The following is a 19,212-nucleotide window of genomic DNA, read 5'->3' as shown; positions in this document are numbered from 1 at the left end:
GACATCTTTCTTCATTGAAAAAGAAAAGCCTTTAATAACATTTCCCGGAAGCTGATAAAAAGCTGACCTTGGGCGAGGCATCGTGGCTCACACCTATAATCCCAGTAATATAGGAGTTATTAAGAAATTATTTTTAGGCAGCTAGAAAGGCTTGGTGGAATTTTCCTTTAATAAAAAGCAGTCCCCAAACCATGTCTAACAAAAAACAGCCGGAAGGTCAGGCTGCAAGCATAGATATGCATATGTAAATGCAGGTGGCTAAGAGCCAGGTCCCCCCAATATTGCGGTTCCCACTCCCTTTTCCTTGTCACTATTTATGCGGGTGTCATGGCACCATCCAGGTAAAACCAAGTGTGCTGGTGTCATGGTGACCGCCAGGTAGAAGCTGCATTTGCATAATAAAAGACGGTGGCGGAAGTGCCAGTCTTTTCGTGGGCTCTGTAAAATGGCACACCTGGTCAAACCAATCCCCTAGGCCCTATGTAAATCGATCACTGCCTCCTCAAGCCTCTTTACAAAATTGATCGCATTCCACCCTAAACCAAAGACCCCCTCTTGGGCGACCTGCTTTCTCAGTATGAGGAAGTTCTCTTTCTCTTCTTCTTAGTCTGTTAAACTTTCCATTCCTAAACCCATTTCTCGGCGTGAGACAAAGTACCACAGGTAAATAAATCCCCAGACAACGGAGCTGTTTCAGCACTTTGGGAGGCCAAGGTGGGAGGACCGCCTGAGCCCAGGAGTTTGAAACTAGCCTGGACAACACAGCAAAAGCCTGTCTCCACAAAAAATTTAAAAATTAGCTGGGAACGGTGTCATGTGCCTGTAGCTTCACTACTTGGGAGGCTGAGGTGAAAGGATTGCTTGAGTCCTGGAGTTTGAGGCTGCAGTGAGCAATGATGATTGGGCCACCACACACCAGCCTGGGTGACAGAATGAGACCTAAAGAAAACAAAAGCAGCAGTTTAGGTAAGAGTCATTCCCTGCCACAGGAGCAATGCGACCTCTCAACAGGAGATACAATGACATTCTGCCACCCACAGCCTGGGGCCAGCTTCCTGAGCGTCTCCTCTCAGTAACCAAGCCCCAGTTTGTAAAACAATGGAAAAATGATCTTCATTTGTGGTCACATGTTTTCATGAGTTTTAGTACTTGAAATATTGTAATACCAAGTCAAAGAAAGAAAAATTGCCTGGACGCCAAATTTGAAATGCAGGGCTTGCTTGTTTTAACGTAGCCCAATTTTTTGAAATCTAGTAGCATCATCCAGTAGCATCACGTCAACTGTCTTAACAAACAAGACAGTTAGAAAACACTTTTAAAATCCCTGATGGCTAGAATTTTAAAGTGTTATTTTTACATTAAAACAAATATGGTTGTGGTATGTTGTATTCCAAAATGCACACAAATCTTTGAGTTAAATATTAGTGATGTTTAGAGATCTCTAAATGCTTAAGGCCTTTTAGCATTAAGCCCTCAAATCTCCAGGGCAGCCATTCAGGAAACTTCGGGTGAAACACTGGAGGAGTGTGGTCCTTGATAATGAGGTCTTTGTAGCTTGACTGAAATCTAGCTCTGCCTCAAAAGTTTCAGGTGTATGGGCAAGGAGTTCTAATGGGTGGTTGGACGAACATGCTCTCTAGGAGCCTCAACAATCAAGGGCAAAGTTTGTTACCTCTAGGGAGGTGTCAAGAACTGTAAATCATCTGAGATTTTACCCTCCTTGCAAGCTTACAAGTTATTCTTCCATAATCGTGATGGTGAAAGAATATATAAGTCGCTCCTGGGTCAGAGATGAAGGACAGTTTATTATTCAAAGCAATAGCAATAACCAAAGTATTAGCATTTTTGCATAGGTTTCCTGAACTGATTCCCATAGGACAATGCAGAGAGGGCCAGGTGACACCTGCACATGCAGCAGGTTGTGTTACAGGAGAAGAATCCTAGCTTCAAGAAACCAAAGCTTTTACACTGAAGAGTTAAGTATGCTTTCTACAGAAAGAGACACTATCTCTAAGTTCCAAGGCTGTAAACAAACCTTTCCTTTGCTTTAGAAGGAGGTACTACCTCTGTCTTCCAAGGCTGTTCACTACATAAACATTCCTGAAGAGGTAGCTGGGAATAAAGCAGTCAGTGCCTCTGCTTGAAAAATATGCAGAAACATGAGAGACCCATGGAGAAACATCTGTCAACAGGAGGGACCTATGGTCAGATTCCTTTACAACATGTAGAAGTCTCCTTGTCATCTCCTCCGACTTCTCACTAAGCATGAACGGTGGGCAGCATAGGGCTCATTCGTTCAGGTCATGACGGAAACCTGAGGTTCATTATAAAAGGTTCACTAGGAAGTAGCAGGGACAACCTGCCCTACAGGGACTCACAATGCAGATGAGCAGTTTGATTGTAACCTTCAGTGACTACTACGACATGAAGAAACTGCAACACAGTCCAAAGCAGGTTGGTAGGCTCAGACTGGCTGCTTCCATTTTATGGCTCACTCTCTTGTGTTTTCACAGTTACCTTCACAATCAACAAAGAAACTACTGGCACTAATAAGTGAGTTTAGCAAGATCTCAGAATACAAAGTCAATATACAAAAAATCAGGTGTATTTCTATGTACTGGCAGCACAAAATTGGTAATAAATTTTGAAAGTCAATTTCATTAATAATAGCATTAATAAATACAAATGACTTGCAAGATTGGTTCAACAACTATAAAACATTGCTGAAGTTAAAGAATAAATGGAGGCCGGGCGCGGTGGCTCAAGCCTGTAATCCCAGCACTTTGGGAGGCCGAGACGGGCGGATCACGAGGTCAGGAGATCGAGACCATCCTGGCTAACACGGTGAAACCCCGTCTCTACTAAAAAATACAAAAAACTAGCCGGGCGAGGTGGCGGGCGCCTGTAGTACCAGCTACTTGGGAGGCTGAGGCAGGAGAATGGCGTGAACCCGGGAGGCGGAGCTTGCGGTGAGCTGAGATCTGGCCACTGCGCTCCAGCCTGGGCGACAGAGCAAGACTCTGTCTCAAAAAAAAAAAAAAAAAAGAATAAATGGAACACACATCCTCTTTATAGACTGGAAGACTACACATCATTAAGATGTCAATTCTTCCTAAGTCAGTCTTTAGGTTCAATGCAATTTAATTAAATTTCCAAGAGCATTTTTAAAGACATATTAACAGATTGACTCTAGGATTTGTATGAAAGTAAACAACTTAAAATAACTTAAAATAGACTTATAAATAACTTAAAATAGACAAATAAATTTTGAAAAAGAAAAACAAGGCTGGATGACTTAGATTACCTGATTTTAAGACTTACTATACAACTAGTAATCAAGTACTGGTATAAGGATGGTCAACTAGATCAGCGGAATCGACTAGAGAATCCTGAAGGAAACTCACATTTATATGACCAATTGTTTTTTGACAAAGACATCAAATCAATCCAGTGAAGAAAAGGAAAGTCTTCTCAACAAATGGTGCTTACGCAACCAGAAATCCATATGGGGAAATAAAAAACCTCAAATATTAATTTGAAACAAACGGTGATACACTGAGACCATGGAATACAAAGTAATAAAAAGGAATTAAAATATTGATCCACACAACAACTTGGAAGAACCTCCTGGGGACTTATGGCTTGTGATCCTTGACTGGGAAGCTGCTACCCAATACGTTTCTATACTGTGGAAAGGGTTGATGATACCTTCACAACAACAACGATAATACTGGTTTTAATGTCAAGAAATTTTGAAACACATTACCGCTCTCCACAACATTCCTGAAAGGTAGGTCTTATTTCCCTATTTAAAGATAAGGAAACAAGCTGGGCATGGTGGTGGGCACCTGTAGTCCCAGCTGCTTGGGTGGCTGAAGTGGGAGGACTGCTTGAATATAGGAGTTCCAGGCACCTGGCAACATAACAAGACCCCATTTCTTAAAAAAAAAAAAAAAAAAAAAAAAAAAAAAAATTAAAGATGAGGAAACTAAGACTGACTGAATAAACTGAAGTAGCTTCAACCAAGCTTAGACAGGTAGTAGGTGTACCTGTGATCCAGCCCACATCTGTCTGACCCTAAAGCTGCCAGTTCTACCACTCCCGGCTGCCTTCCTCAGAGCAAGGTACAGGAGGGACCTACTGTTACTTGTTGAAAAAAGAAGACATTACACCTGGAAGGAGAGAGGAGTCAGGTTAGATGAAGATGTGTATATACATTCTTATCTTCTACGATGAAAAACGGGAAGGTATCTGAGGAAATACAGCCTGCTTTGGTCTATGATTTCCTCTTAAAGTGAGGAGGATCATCCTTGTTTTACAGAGTCACATCAGTTCTGAAGTATTTTGATAAAGAAAATGCTCCTAGTGTCCAATTTGGGTCTCAGAAGGGTTTCCTTTGAGTAAACCACCACCTTGTGGCAATAAACATGAGTTGCTGGAGGAAGAGTTTGGTTTTTAATCTTTCGAACTCTAAAACATCTCAGTAGCCCTTAAAGTTAGCAGGCTTTGCATTAAAATAAAACAAACAAAAAAGTACATCACTGAGGGAAGGGCTGATTAAAAATAGATACATTTGGAAAAAAATCTGACTTTTGGATAATAAATAAAAACATTGACCCAGCTGGGAGCGGTGGCTCATGCCTGTAATCCCAGCACTTTGTGAGGCCGAGGCAGGTGGATCACGAGGTCAAGAGATGGAGACCATTCTGGCCAACCAACATGGTGAAACCCCGTCTCTACTAAAAATACAAAAATTAGCTGTGCATAGTGGCACATGCCTGTAGTCCCAGCTACTCGGGAGGCTGGGGCAGGAGAATTGCTTGAACTCAGGAGGTAGAGGTTGCAGTGAGCCGAGCCATCGCGCCACCACACTCCAGCCTAGGCGACAGAGCGAGACTCTGTCTCAAAAAACAACAATAACAAAAAAAAAAAAAACAGAAAACAAAAACAAAAACAAAAAACCATTGACCCATGTCACAAAACATGTAAAAGATGGAAGTTTTATTAAAAAGCAGGAGAGACCCGAGGTGATTCATTTGGGAAAAAACTGATGAGGTTTCATGTTGTCCAAACTATATATTTTTTTTCTTTGAGACGGAGTCTTGTTCTGTTGCCCAGGCTGGAGTTCAGTGGTACGATCTTGGCTCACTGCAACCTCCGTCTTCCGGGTTCAAGCAATTCTCCTGCCTCAGCTTCCCAAGTAGCTGGGATTATAGGCATGCAACACCATGCCCAGGCTATTTGATATTTTTTTTAGTAGAGACAGGGTTTCACCATGTTGGCCAGGCTGGTCTCGAACTCCTGACCTCAAGTGATACACCTGCCTCGGCCTCCCAGAGTGCTGGGATTACAGGCGTGAGCTACTGCACCCAACCCAAACTGTACACTTTTGAAAGTGAGAGGGGTTGCTATTAATAATTGCAGGGGACAACAGGTGAAAAGTGGGGGTGTCCCGGCAAACTGGGGACATGTGGTTTACCTAAATTTGTTTCTGAGGTCTAGCCTGGCAAAGATGTGAGTACATTTTGTAATAGAGACCACATGGTAAGAAATTTAACCCTTTCAGAAAGAATAAACATCACTATCTTTCCGTGTGCTGGCAGGAGGAGTTTAGCATCTGATTTGAATTTTATTTTGGAAACTAAATTCTAAGGGAGATTCCACACCATTCAAGAGCTTGAGCAACCACCATCTTGTGGCAATGAACATGATTTGCATCTAATCAACTCAGTTTGCAATGCAGTGTCTTAAGGAGTGACTGTGGCTCTGAGTAATATTATCATGGAACTGAATATTGCCATGGGACTGAATGCAAGAAAAGAGTAGGTGGATTCAGAGCTGAAGTGGGAGAATACAGGATGACAGGTAGGAAGATGCTCAGTCTCCAGTATATCCATCACCCTGTACTTCACAGAGGGTTGCTGGGTACCTTATGGCCAAGCAGGGTATCAGCACTCCCTGGATGGAAATCATTTGGTGTATGCTTCACTTGGGAAGAATTCATATCTTAACAATATGAATTCTTCCTATCCATGAACATGGAATATTTCTTCATCTATTTAAATCTTTGAGATTTCTTTCATCAGCTGTGATTGATTCCTAGTTTAATTCTATTATAGTCAGAGAACATACTTTGTTCTATCCTTTTCAATTTGTTAAGCTATGTTTTATGGCCTAGATTGTGGTCTATCTCAGTGAATGTCCCATGTGAGCTTGAGAAAGAATCTATATTCCGCTGTTGTTGAATTAAGTATTGTATAAATGTCAATTAGATCAATTTGATTGATTTTTTCAGTTCAACTATATCCTTGCTCATTTGCTGCTTGCTGGATTGTATTAAAATGGTATCAAAATATTTTAATGGTATTTTTAAAATAGTATTAAAATATTCTATTATAATAGTGAGTTTACCTATTTTTCCTTGCAGTTTTATCTTTTTTTGCCTCACATATTTCGGTGCTCTGTTTTTAAGTACATACATATTAAGTATTGTTATGTCTTCCCAAATAATTGATCCCTTTAACTTTATGTAATGTCCCTGTTTATACTTGATAAATTTCCTTGTTCTGAAGTCTGCTTTTCTTGAAATTAACATAGCTACTTCAGCTATTTTTTTAGTTAGTGTCAGCCTGGTATAGCTATCTCTATTTTTTTGCTTTTAATGTATTTTCTTGTGGATAACACATAGCTGGGCTTTGTTTGTTTTTGAAATCCACTCTGACAATCTCTCTTTTAATTGGTGTAATCAGGTTATTCACATTTAAAGTGGTTATTCATAGAGTTGGATTAATATTTACAATGTTTGTAACTGTTTTGTATGTGTCTCAGTTGACTTTCATATCTAATTTTGAATTTGTAATTTCATATTCTTTGTCTTAAAGAGAACGCTTGTAGACCCCTTAAAACCTGGAGACGCCCCCTACCTTGCACACATTATACCGGTATGTGATGGTAGAAAAGCTGCACAGTAGTCTTGGCAGGCGGGGCAGGAGGGATGCATGGATTCACAGATGCGACTGTGCAACGCACAAATGCACTGGGTCTTTGCCTGGTGGGTTCAAAGCCTCCAGACGCTGACAAACGCTGCAGCCAATGAGTGGATTCCCATAGTCCGATATGGAGGGCAAGGGGCGGGACTCCCTCCTGCCTCTCGCTGGCTGGGTTCAGAGTCTCCGCGAAGAGACTGCGTTGGGCCCAGAGTGGGCGTGGCTTACGTGTCCGCCGGCTTTCCTAGCAGGCCTGGCAGGGGGGCCAGGTTGCCATGACGACCGCGGCTAGGTCGCTGCAGACTCGGTTGGTGACTCCGGGCGCATCGAAGATCGTGTACCTGTCGTTCGCAGTGGCTCAGTTTCCCAGTAATCCATAAGAACAGCAGGGATGACAGGGTCCCATGTCGTTTTTTGGTCCGAATTCCTCGACCGGCGACCCTGTGCCCGGCAGGCTGCACCGCGCCCCGCGCACTGACTCCGGCCTCTGCGGGAGCCCCCTGGCCGGCTCCGGGGTGGGGAGGGGGCTTTGCAGATCCCCAGAAAACCGCCCGGCGAGCCACGAGCCCGCGGACTGCAGGCTCCGCTTCCTCGTGGGGTATTCACTTTGTGTCAGTGTGTTGATTTGCCGCCAGTTAGAAGCGTCTTAAAAAGGGGCCGGGGGCCATAGGAGGGGGGCTTATCTGAAGGAGGCTCTGGGCTTGCTGATCCACGCAGCGGTTTGTCGCGAGGCTGCGGGGGAACGGCCCACGGCCGCGGTAACAGGGCTTCGTCTTCTTTGCAGAGCCATGGGCAGCAGGAAGAAGGAAACTGCCCTGCAGGTAAGCCTCAAGGGGCGCTAGCTTCCAGCTCTGGGTTGGGCTCGGGGAAGAGGAGGGTGATTGGAGCGGGGATGTAGTATAAAAGTGACATTTTGTTTGCTAGCAGTATGTGACAGTGTTCCCAAACTTGAGTGATGTACCCTTCCGTCTTAAAGGGCCAAAACTTATCTTGGAACCCCAGTGATGACAAATTTTATGCAAACAAAATTAATGCAAACAAAACTGATTAGAAGCTGTTTATATTTATAGTGCGTATACAACCATAAAACCTAAACATGCGTTAAATAAAACTACAAACCAAGAAAATATGAATCAACATAACTCGACGTGACCGTTATTTTGTTATTGTTGTTGAAATATAACTGCAGCTTGCACAGAGAATACAGTATAGGTTCTTTTGGCTTTGGGCATGAGTCTGTAACTGTGTGCTCTGTGGAGACCCAGTTTTCCCACCACTGTTCTCATCAAATTTCACTTATTAACAAATATGTTTTGAGATATATTATGTGCTGGGCATTTGTTATATAGAGTACCTTACTTCATTTGCATGTGGGACAAGTGAATTCAGAAGCCAGCAACTGCTCTTTTTCTTGGTTCTGGACAATAAACAGTGGTTGATTCTGAAGTGATGATAAAAACATGCAGGAATAGACCCTGGAATTGGGAGAGAGTGCTTTGTCATAAGGAGACCATCTGGATGATCTGTAACATGGGAACATTTTAAAACAAACTTTAAAATGTCTCATCATCACCTGGTCCCAGTAAGATGCATACTAAGGCTACAGCGCCTCCTAGATAATAGAGCATTAGCGATTTTGAAACATCTGGTTTTTCTCTTATTGTCCTCGGTAGGATAGTTTGTATGTGGATTTCAAAAGTCTAGTGGTTTAAAAAAGAGGAAAGGGGAAAGCAGCATCATTCTAAGGGTACCCCATGCTGGGGGTGGGAGGGGTGGGGGGTGGGGTGGGATTTTTAGACTGAAAGTCAGAAGACCTGATGTAGTTCTTGTGTCCTCTATAGCCAACTGTGTCTTTGACTACATCCCATACCCTCTCTGGGCTATAGCTTGCCCATCTATGGAATGAGGATGTTGTGTGAATTATCCCTAAGGGCCTTCTTCCAGCCTTTATATTCTAGAATTCTAGAGTCAGAAAGCACTTCATATATGAATGTTCTGGTTGAAGTAAATTCTGAGCAACTGGTCCTACCATTCATTGCTGTGTGACTCATTTCCTCAACCCTCTGGCCTCCGTATCTTTTACGTAGACAGGAGGGATAATACCTGTCCTTTAACGCCTGCAGAGCTGTGATGAGACTCCTTTAGACACTTCCTGGCTGGTCTGATGCGGTCTGTGGTGTCTCTAATGTTATTGCCCCATATTATGTTCATTTCATGTGTTGATGCCCTAGATCTCCTATGGCGGTAATAACTTTTGTTAGCAATGTTGTTATTTTTTCATGTGTATTACTCAGAGCTCTGAGTACAATGCAGTACTCAGTAAGTGCTCCCTCCTGCTGAGGGAGGAGAGTGAGTGGCCTCCCTCCCCTCTTACACTGAGGCATCTGTGTAAAGGTCACCTCTCTATAAGGTAAACCCCTCGAAAGCAGTGCCTAAAGTCGGCCAATCCAGGAACCTTGTCCTGTCTCTCAGCAAGGTTATTCAGGGTTCCGTTTATAACCGAGACAGACAGAAATCACAGGACATCAAGGGACAGTCTGGGTAAAAGGTGCCACACATTCCCTATTCATTCCCTACCAAATGCAAGGTTTAGTGAAGTCCGGATAGTTCCCACACCGTTCCGCTCTTACCTGGCTCCCAGGGCTGAGATTCTTCAACTGCCCAGAGTCCTGGCCCCAGAGCTGGTGGGACTCACTCCGTGACAGGGGTGGGCCACAGAGAGTTGCTGGTGACTTAAGTCTGAGCCTCTGGGTAGGGGTGGGGGGTCCTTCTGAACACTTCTATCACTTTCCTCAGGACTGTAGTTGTGGGCCCAAGGTTGTATCAGTCCAGCTCTCTTACTTCATTTAAGGCATCAAGAAGACTCTTCTGGGTTTTTCTTCTACTTTTCATTGAAACAAAAAAAGTAAGGAGTATGCTTCCTTAAAAGAGATACCTTTTTTTTTTTTTTTTTTTTTTTGAGACAGTCTCATTCTGTCCTGTCACCCAGGCTGGAATGCAGTGGCACGATCTCATCTCAGTTCAACCTCCACCTCCCAGGTTCACTAATTCTCATGTCTCAGCCTCCTGAGTAGCTGGGAAAACAGGTATGTGCCACCACGCCCGGCCAACTTTTGTATTTTTTTTTTTTTTTAGTAGAGGCAGGGTTTTACCATGTTGGCCAGGCAGGTCTCAAACTTCTGGCCTCAAGTGATCTGCCTGCCCTGGCCTCCCAAAGTGTTGGGACTACAGGCATGAGCCATCACGTTCGGCCAAAAAAGGGGCTTTTAATAGAGGATTAGCAGGTGTTGCATGTTTCTTGCCCTTATTGCCAATAATGCATCCTATCTTTTTTAAAGGGACATAGACCTTGGCATACCGGTATTAAGAATAATAGTAGGCCAGGTGTGCTGGCTCATGCCTATAATCCCAGCACTTTGGAAGGCCCAGGCAGGTGGATCACTTGAGGTCAGGAGTTCACAACCAGCCTGGCCAACATGGTGAAACCCTGTCTCTACTAAAAATACAAAAAATTAGCCGGGTGTGGTAGCGGGCACCTATAATCCCAGCTACTTGGGAGGCTGAGGCAGGAGAATCACTTGAACCCAGGAGGCAGAGGTTGCAGTGAGCCATGATCATGCCACTGACTCCACTGATCATGCCACAGCCTGGGTGACAGAGGGAGACTCCATCTCAAAAAACAAACAAAAAACCCAGTAGTAATTTGTGTGGTCTTTTAATTTATATCGTTTCAAAGTAGCTCATCACAAAAATATGTTAATTACAAAGAAAAAGGGAATAATTTTATAGACAACAGGGCTGGCAGACCATGTTAATCTAGTGATCAAAGTGAACATCAGTAATAGGCAGATGGAAATTGTGTCTCACCTGCTAGGGAGTAGTGAGAGGAATGATCTTCAGCTTCTCCAACACTCCAACCAGTCCAGCCAATTTCAACCAGCCCAAACATGCACAGTCTGAATCCAATCAGGAAGAAACATCTCATATGCCCCAACTGAGGGACATTCTACAAAACACCTGGCATGTAATTTTCCAAAGTGTCAACATTGTGAAAAGAAGAGAAAGACTAAAGAACTATTCCAGGCTAAAGAGACTTGACAAATAAATCTAGCACACGTTTCTGATTAGCTCCTTTGCTACTCAGGACATTATGGGATAAATAGGAAAAGTTGTACTCTATCTAAGGATTAAATGTTCAAAATATGTCAGTGTTTTTTTCCCCTGATTTTGATTATTGTATTGTGTTACATAGGAATAATATATTCAGGAGTAATGAGATAACAAGCTGTAATTTACTTCCAAATACCTAAAAAAAAAAATCCCTGAATGTTTATACTGTACTTGCACACTTTCTGTAAGTTTGAAATTATTTCACAGTAAAAAACATTATACAGAAATGTTTACTATTGGCCAGGTGTTGTGGCTCACACCTGTAATCCCAGCATTTTGGGAGGCTGAGGTGGGCAGATCACTTGAGGTCAGGAGTTTGAGACCAGCCTGGACGAGATGGTCAAACCCGGTCTCAACTGAAAATACAAAAATGGCCAGGTGTGATGGTGCGGGCCTGTAATCCCAGCTACTCAGGAGACTGAAGCATAAGAATCGCTTGAACCTGGGAGGCAGAGGTTGCAGTGAGCTGAGATTGTGCCTCTGCACTCCAGCCTGGGTGACAGAGCCAGACTCCATCTCAAAAAAAAAAAAAGAAAAGAAATTTTTACATTAATGAATAGGGATAATATGTATTTTTCCTTGTATTTCATATTTATAAAACCAGAACTCTGTGGATAAGAAAAAAAATGTGAGTGAATGGCAATAAATTCAACTTAATTCTGATACTAAGTGAAAACACAAATTTCAAAATGAGACCTAAAGTTTGATACATTCATGTACATTTTAAGGACACAAAAACAATTTATATATTGTTCCTAGACAAATAACATGTAAAATTATTTTTTAAATGCCTGAGACTAGTACACATTATTCTTAGGATAGTGTTTTTTTCTGGGTAGGGAAGGAGGGAGAAAAGGAAGGAGAAAAGAAGACAGAGGATAACTTGAACTGTACTTGTAAGTATTTCAGAGATAGAAAGATAGAAATCTAGAGCAAAGAGATTGAATTGTTTCCCTGCCTGAGCCCTCAGTAATACAGCATTTGATCCTCTTTGGCTTTAGGTCAACATCAGCACCCAAGAGCTTTGGGAGGAAATGCTCAGTTCCAAAGGACTAACTGGTAATTCAAAGTAAAATAACTTTTTAGATCCATTCTTTTCTAAATTATTAAATGGTGTGATGAACCATGAAGAAAAGGGCTGCAATGAACACTACTTTCCTATTACCTTGAACCTCATAAAAACCCAGATGTGTGTGTGTGTGTGTGTGCGCGCGTGTCTGGCTTGAACATCAGTAAATTCAGTTCAGGAAATGAGTCGGTACTCAGGGTTGTTTGGTGTTAAAAGTAACAGAAAACCTCTTCTAATTACCTCAGGCACTAAAGGAGAATGCATTGGAGGGAATACAGGGATCTCTTGGAACTCAAAAGGATGGAAGGCGAGCCAGGCATCACTGGGACTTGAACCTGGGACTGCAGTCATTAGGAAACAGCAGGCCACTGTCTATGGGCCTCCTCATCCCCATCCTCCTGGCATCAGTTATTTGTTGCTGCTTAGCAATTTACCCAGAAACTTAGTGGTTTAAAACAACAAACATTGATTATCCCAGTTTCTGTGGGTCAGGAGTTCAGGTACAGCTTAGTTGGATAGCTCTGGCTCAGAGTGTCTCACCATGGTAGTTAAGGTGTCAGACGGGATCTCAAGGCTCAACGAGTAGTAGATTTGCTTCCAAGCTCTTTTGTGTGGCTACTGGCAGGCCTAAGAAGATCCACTTCCAAGCTCACTCATGAGGCTGTTGGTAGGAAGGATTCAAGTCCTCACTGGCTGTTGGCCAGAGACATTAACTTCTTGCCATTGGTTTCTCCATGAGGCTACTCACAACCTGGTAACTTGCTTCCCCCAGGACAGAGCTCTAAGAAAGGGCACAAGTTGGAAGTCACAGCCTTTTGTTAGCCTAATCTTGAAAGTGATATCCCATTGCTTTTGCCATACTCTGCTCATTAGAAGCTGGTCACTAGGTCCAGCCCACACTCCAGGGCAGGGGATTACACAAGTACATGAGGACCAGGAGGTGGGGATCATTAGAGACATCTGAGAGGCTGCCTACCACCTGCTGTCACCCACTCTTTACTTCTCGTTCTCATTCACTGCAGATATCTCTGTGCTCTGTTACTCTCTGTGTGCCTGCTCAATTTTTCTGTGAATATACCTGCTCACTGTGCTTGTATCTGATCTTAGCTTGCCCATTACCAAATGACGTCAGCATTTAAGCCCATTCAAGCCAGATAGGATATCATGGCCCATCACCAACTGTAGAAATCTTTCTTATTCCCTGACCCAGTGCAAAATTAGCTTCCTCGTATGAAATCTTTCTGGAACCTCTGTGTGGTCACGTCCCTCCTGGGAGCTCCTAGGGCACTTGGGGTGAGTCCCTGTCTCAATCCCTCCAGCACACACCCCACTTGCTGTGGCCCCTGTAGGGAAAGACCATCATGGCTTTTCTCCTAGACTCTAAACACAACGGCATTGGCTTTTTCTTTCTTTTTTTGAGACTGAGTCACCCAGGCTGAAGTGCAGTGGTGCAATCTTGGCTCACTGCAACCTCTGTCTCTGGGGTTCAAGTGATTCTTCTGCCTCAGCCTCCCAAGTAGATGGGATTACAGGCACATTCTCTCACACCCAGCTAATTTTTATATTTTCAGTAGAGATGGGGTTTCACTGTCTTGGCCAGGCTGATCTCAAACTCCTGACCTCAAATGATCTGCCCACCCCGGCCTCCCAAAGTGCTGGGATTAAGGTGTGAGCCACCACGCCCGGCCAGCATTGGCTTTTTAATCTCACATCTGTAGTAGACTTGCCTGGGACTGAGGCTGAGTGAGTACTAGATAAATGCTGATCCAGTTGTGTGGGTGTGAATATAATCCCTCAAACACTCTACTGTTTGAGGGATTATAAAGTCTTTTTGATGGTGCCAAGGCTTAACCATTTGTCCATGTGTCTTGTCTGGGCAACTGGAACATGACTCCAGGTGAAACAAATCATTATTTCCATTTCTTTAACAACCGTGAAAAAACCACCATTCCTTAATTTTTTGAGAATGTATCGTGTGCCAGCCACCTTGCTAAGCATCCTTTGTGATAGTAGCTAACATCCAGTGAGCACTGACCCTCTGCCAAGCCTGGTCTAAATGCTTCAAGGGCCTCTGTTGACTGAAGGTAGCAGGACCTCCTCTTTGCTCCTTCTCATCAGGCAGTCTAGAGGAATATATAGATATGGAGCATATAAATACATAGATAAGTGTTTTTCTCTCTCTCTCCAGCCAGCAGAAATTTGCTTCCAAAGTAAACCAACAGCATCTTGGGAACTTGCCTTCTGCTGGCTCATTTTCACCTGCTTTCAACATGCCAAAGTCCCTTCAGGCCTACACATGCATGCACAGACACACACATACACACACACACATGCACACACACACAGACACACCTTTTTCTTGTCTCTGCCATTCCGTCCATGTGGCTTCTCTGTTTTGCTTCCTCTCACTCAGAGTCAAATCAAACACTTCCTCTCTGTTCCTTCCTACCCCCTACCCCCATCCCCGCTTCCTCCATAACTTTGTGAAGGTGCCTTTGTGCCCACCACTCCTCACAGAGCCAGGGCGTCAAGAGGGAGGGAGAAGCTAGTAGCAATGGCAGGTGCACTGTCAATACAAATACAGCACAGAGAGTTGAGCTCCAACTTTTTTCCTTTGGGATTTAAACCTGCCCTTTTCAGTGGGCCTGTGTACAGGGCCCTCTAAGTCTTCAGGGACATTTTCCTAGCTTGACCCAAATGCCCTTTTTGGCCATCATCCACATAACTGTAGTAGGTTGAAATAAAAAAATAAATTAAAATCTGTCAATTGTGAAACTCTTGTCTTCAGGAAAGCCCAGAACTTTATCCTCTACCTGGATGCTGTGGAACCCAAATCCCACTCTCCTGCTTCGATGTCTGGTTGCCTTTGTGATCACTTGTCTTAGATTTTCTGGTTGGTACTGAAAACCCAGCCTGTTTAGAGTTGAGTTTGTTCTCCTTTCCCCTCCAACAATCTCTCCCCACCCCTCGCTAGTTCTTTTTCTCTGCCAGGCTCAAAGGTGAAGTCCTTTTCACACCGTCTTCATTTTCATCCCTAGTATTCTGCCTACATTCTTTTCATTCTATCCCCTCTGCCACCTGTGTGTCTGGCTTCCTCATTCCTCCTATACCCAGCTTGGGTTCTCACATTCTGCAAAATTGTGCTACTTGGCTGAACCAATGAACACTGCTGAATTTATGCATCTTGCTTCTTCCCTGGAGCAGTTGAAAGAGCATGGGCTATGGCATCAGGCAACACAGGATTTAAAACTTGAGTCTGCTGTACTGTGGTTTAAATGTGTCCCCCTTCAAAATTCAGGTGTTGAAACTGAATGGCAAAAATAATGGTTTTAAGAGGTGGGGCCTTTAAAAGGAGAGTAGTGTCCTTCATGAGTGGCATTAAGTGCCCTTATGAAAGGGCTTGATGGCAGGAGTTTATTCCTCTTGCCCTTGACTTCCATCATGTGAGGACACAGCATAATTCTCCTCCAGAGGGATGCAGCCCTTACCTGACAACCAAACCTGCTGGCACTTTGATCTTGGACTTGCCAGCCTCCAGAACTATGAGAAATAAGTTTCTGTTCATTATAAACTGCCCCAGTCTGTAGTGTCCTGTTACAGCAGCATAAATGGACTAAGCTATACTGCTTGAGAATTTGCTTTCTTACCTTAGGTCCATGACTTCACCTCTTTGAACTTCAGTTTCCTCATCTCGATAGTGCAATAATGATATCCATCTCACTGGGCTTTTTAGAGAAAAGCAAAGTGCACCTGCCCTCTTGCAGCTAAAGCAGAATAGCTTAGTCTGTTTATGCTACTGTAACAGGACACTACAGATAGGTAGTATATAAAGAACAGAAATTTATTTATTACAATTCTGGATGCAGGCAAGTCCAAGATATTAGCTCCCTCTTCTCTCTAATACTTACTGTAAATCCTCGTTGCCTAGTGATTCAGGATAGAGCTCCTCAAGCCCCACATTCCAGATTCCTCCAGTGATCCCTGCCACCACTTCCTACCACACCACCTCAGGCAGGTCTGGTCCAGCAGGCTGCCCAGGGGTCCCTGAGTCTGCCACCTATGCCTGGCTGCCCATCCTTTGCACCACAGTCTCCATCTCTGCCCATCCAAGCCTGGGCTCTCTACAATGCCCAGTGCAAGTCACCTCTTCAAGGGAAGCCTTCCTTCCCTGGTTAGTACAGAACAGTGTTAGTACAGTGCCACCAGTCTCTATACTAACTTTAGTCATGACAATTTATATTGTATTATATTAATAGTTCTCACTTGATGAGAAAATTTTGAAATGTGTATCTGCGATAAGTAAAATCACAAATTGCATGCTATTAAAATTGACAGAGTTAATCAATTATTAGCAATTTTGACACTATCTCCCTGTGACTATGCTACTCTAGCGGTTGAACTGAAATCCTCACCTGTGTAGAACAGGCATGAACTCTGGGAGTGTTGAAGCCTTTTGGCAGATATCCCTCCTCTAAAATACGGCCACTGGTATGTCACCATCTAGCCCTTGCTGCCACTTCATGGTCGTGTGGGGCAGGTCCTGCACAAATCCAGTAGAAGGGAGTTGGCTTGGTTTGCTTAGCTTCCTGTAGATCATGTGGTTCACAACACTCAGATGAGAGGGTTCCTCTACATCCAGCCCTGACATGTACTATAGATTGGGACTAAAGAAGAAAAAGGTATCCAAGTTTCTCTCTAGCTGTCTATCAGGCTCACTTTCTGGGAGAAAAATGTTGATTTTTCTAAAGTAAATAAAACTCTGCTTCACCCAAAGAAAGTGACTTTTAATTCATCAGAAGAAAAGGTCAAACCTGTGTTTATTATCGAAGGATTACATAAAAGTCAATTGTGTGCTGCTGGGTCACCTACAGTGAGTGACCTCTCCTTTTTAAAATAGACGTTTTCAGTCTAATTCCAATATCATTGAGGGCCACCCTGTGTTAGGCCTAACCCTGAATGTAGCCTGGAGAACCCTTAAGATAAAGGAGCCATGTTAAGAAAATTATTTTCTGCTATACTTATACTGTATTTAGAATTCAGTATACCAAGTTCATAAGAATGAGGGCTAGCTGTGTTTCCATACTTGCTTACAATCTCATGGGTTAGTAAATCCCTTTAACCATTAGATATCCCTGCAAATGAATGTCCATTTGAGGAGGGTTAGAATGTACAGGTATAAATTTTGCCTGGTGTGGTGGGCGCTGGTGTCTACTGAATGTTCCTGCTTCTTGGTTCCACACAGTTGTTGATGTCTATCAAGGCTGGTGTGGCCCCTGCAAACCTGTGGTGAGCCTCTTCCAGAAGATGAGGATCGAGGTCGGCCTGGACCTTCTGCACTTTGCATTAGTAAGATTCTCTCTCATCCAACAGTCATACAATATTGTAAAAAGAATTTAAAAATTTAAAAGAGTCAGGAAGGAGAAGTGTGAGAATGGCCTTTCTCAGATCATTAAAAAGGAATCAGTGTGGACTTTTTGTTGATACTGTCATGATACTTTCTAATTTCTCTAGCTATGAAGGTTCCTATTCCCCACCCCACCTCCCTATATCACTCTTGGCTTGAGCAGTTCTTGGTGCTATATGAAGAGAAGAAATACATGTCACTCAAATGCATATTCTCTCTCTTCTTTTTTCTTTCTCCTGTCAACCAGGCTGGAGTGCAGTGGTGGGATCACGGCCCACTGCAGCCTTTGCCTCCCAGCCTCAAATGATCCTCCCACCTCAGCTTCCCAACTAGCTGGGACTATATAGGCACATGCCACCATGCTTCACTAATTTTTTAACTTTTTGTAGAGGCAAGGTCTCACTATATTGCCCAGGCTGGTCTAGAACTCCCGGGCTCAAGCAATCCTCCCACCACAGCATCCCAAAGTGTTGGGAGTACAGGTGTGAGCCACCACCCCAGCCGCATCTCCTTGACTCGTGAACACTGTTGACTGAAATGTCACTTTCAGATTTCCATCCTCTGCTCCATAAAGGGGAACTTATAGCAAATATTTATTTGGATGAATGTATGGAAATGGGAATAAATTCCAGAGAAGTATTCAACAGACACTGTTGATATGCTGCATGGGTTTGAGGTTCATAGGCAGTGAAGACAGGAGAAAATATGACTTACACTAATCACTCAAGAAGTTGGACTTCAAGGACTTTGCAGTTCCTCCTTTGGCAGTCAGTCTTGGTGCTTCCATAGGGAGTGTGCTGTAGAAGGGCTTGTGTGGGGGATCTCTTATGCCCATGTGCAGCAGGTTTCTCAATGAAGTCGGTGCCTGAGGACCTTCACCTCGGTTGTCAGTCATGGCTGCAGAAGGACATTAGCCAGTAGCGCTCCCTTGGACTGGTACAGTAGCTGGGTGGGGCAGGAGATACTCTTGCTTCCTCCTCGTTTGATTCTTCAAGAGAGTACATGTCTGCAATTTTATAGGACAGCTCTGATTAGCAGGAACAGCATGAGAGCAAATCGGGGCTCCACCTGGGGAAGTCAGTCCTGGGGGTGTTCAGTTCCCTGTGTGGTTTCCCACTGATCAATCGGGCCCTGCACCCCCTGCACCCAGGGTAGCTGCTGATAGTGGTTTTCTTTAGGCAGAGGCAGATCGTCTTGATGTCCTCGAAAAGTACCGAGGGAAGTGCGAGCCAACCTTTCTGTTTTATGCAGTAAGTACATTTTCAGAACCAGAACTATTTGACAACTGCACATCATTAGAGTTCAAAATAGAAGCATCTCACTGACATTAATTATCTTTGGGAGAATTAATGGGAACCACCAAGAGGCCTCACAGATTCAAACAAGTGATGCTGTTTTCTCTGATGCCTCCCAGTCTTTTTTTATGATGTTGGCTACGTACAGACACCCCCACCCCCAAGTTGAAGTGGTGATACAAGCTGTTGACTAGGATGGCGACCTGAGGGCCCTGCGCCCAAGGAGGTGGATGACACAACACCCTGGTGGTCACTGTGCTGGGGCAGCCTTCCTGACTTGGTGTACAC

At 43.7% G+C, this 19,212-nt stretch overlaps 1 protein-coding gene across 7 annotated transcripts in view; it reads left to right on the top strand.

Annotated features, from left to right (window-relative positions):
• The first annotated feature begins 7,117 nt into the window (after positions 1-7,117).
• Positions 7,118-19,212, top strand: part of NME9 (NME/NM23 family member 9) — a 72,049-nt gene continuing 59,954 nt past the window's right edge. For 2 of the 7 annotated variants that reach the window (XM_030934531.1, XM_030934521.1), the window contains exons 1-3: positions 7,118-7,807; positions 12,158-12,215; positions 17,468-17,571. In XM_030934531.1, coding sequence (XP_030790391.1) covers positions 7,775-7,807; positions 12,158-12,215; positions 17,468-17,571 — 195 coding nt within the window. In that variant the 5' untranslated portion in view covers positions 7,118-7,774. Of the gene's footprint in view, positions 7,808-9,975; positions 10,073-12,157; positions 12,216-17,467; positions 17,572-18,807; positions 18,880-19,212 lie in introns of all 7 variants that reach the window. The other 5 variants (XM_030934527.1, XM_030934511.1, XM_030934514.1 and 2 more) reach the window with 5 other exon arrangements.

This window comes from Rhinopithecus roxellana, chromosome 1, assembly GCF_007565055.1.
Source record: "Rhinopithecus roxellana isolate Shanxi Qingling chromosome 1, ASM756505v1, whole genome shotgun sequence".
NCBI lineage: Eukaryota > Metazoa > Chordata > Mammalia > Primates > Cercopithecidae > Rhinopithecus > Rhinopithecus roxellana.
This window is presented reverse-complemented; position numbering and strand designations above follow the sequence as displayed.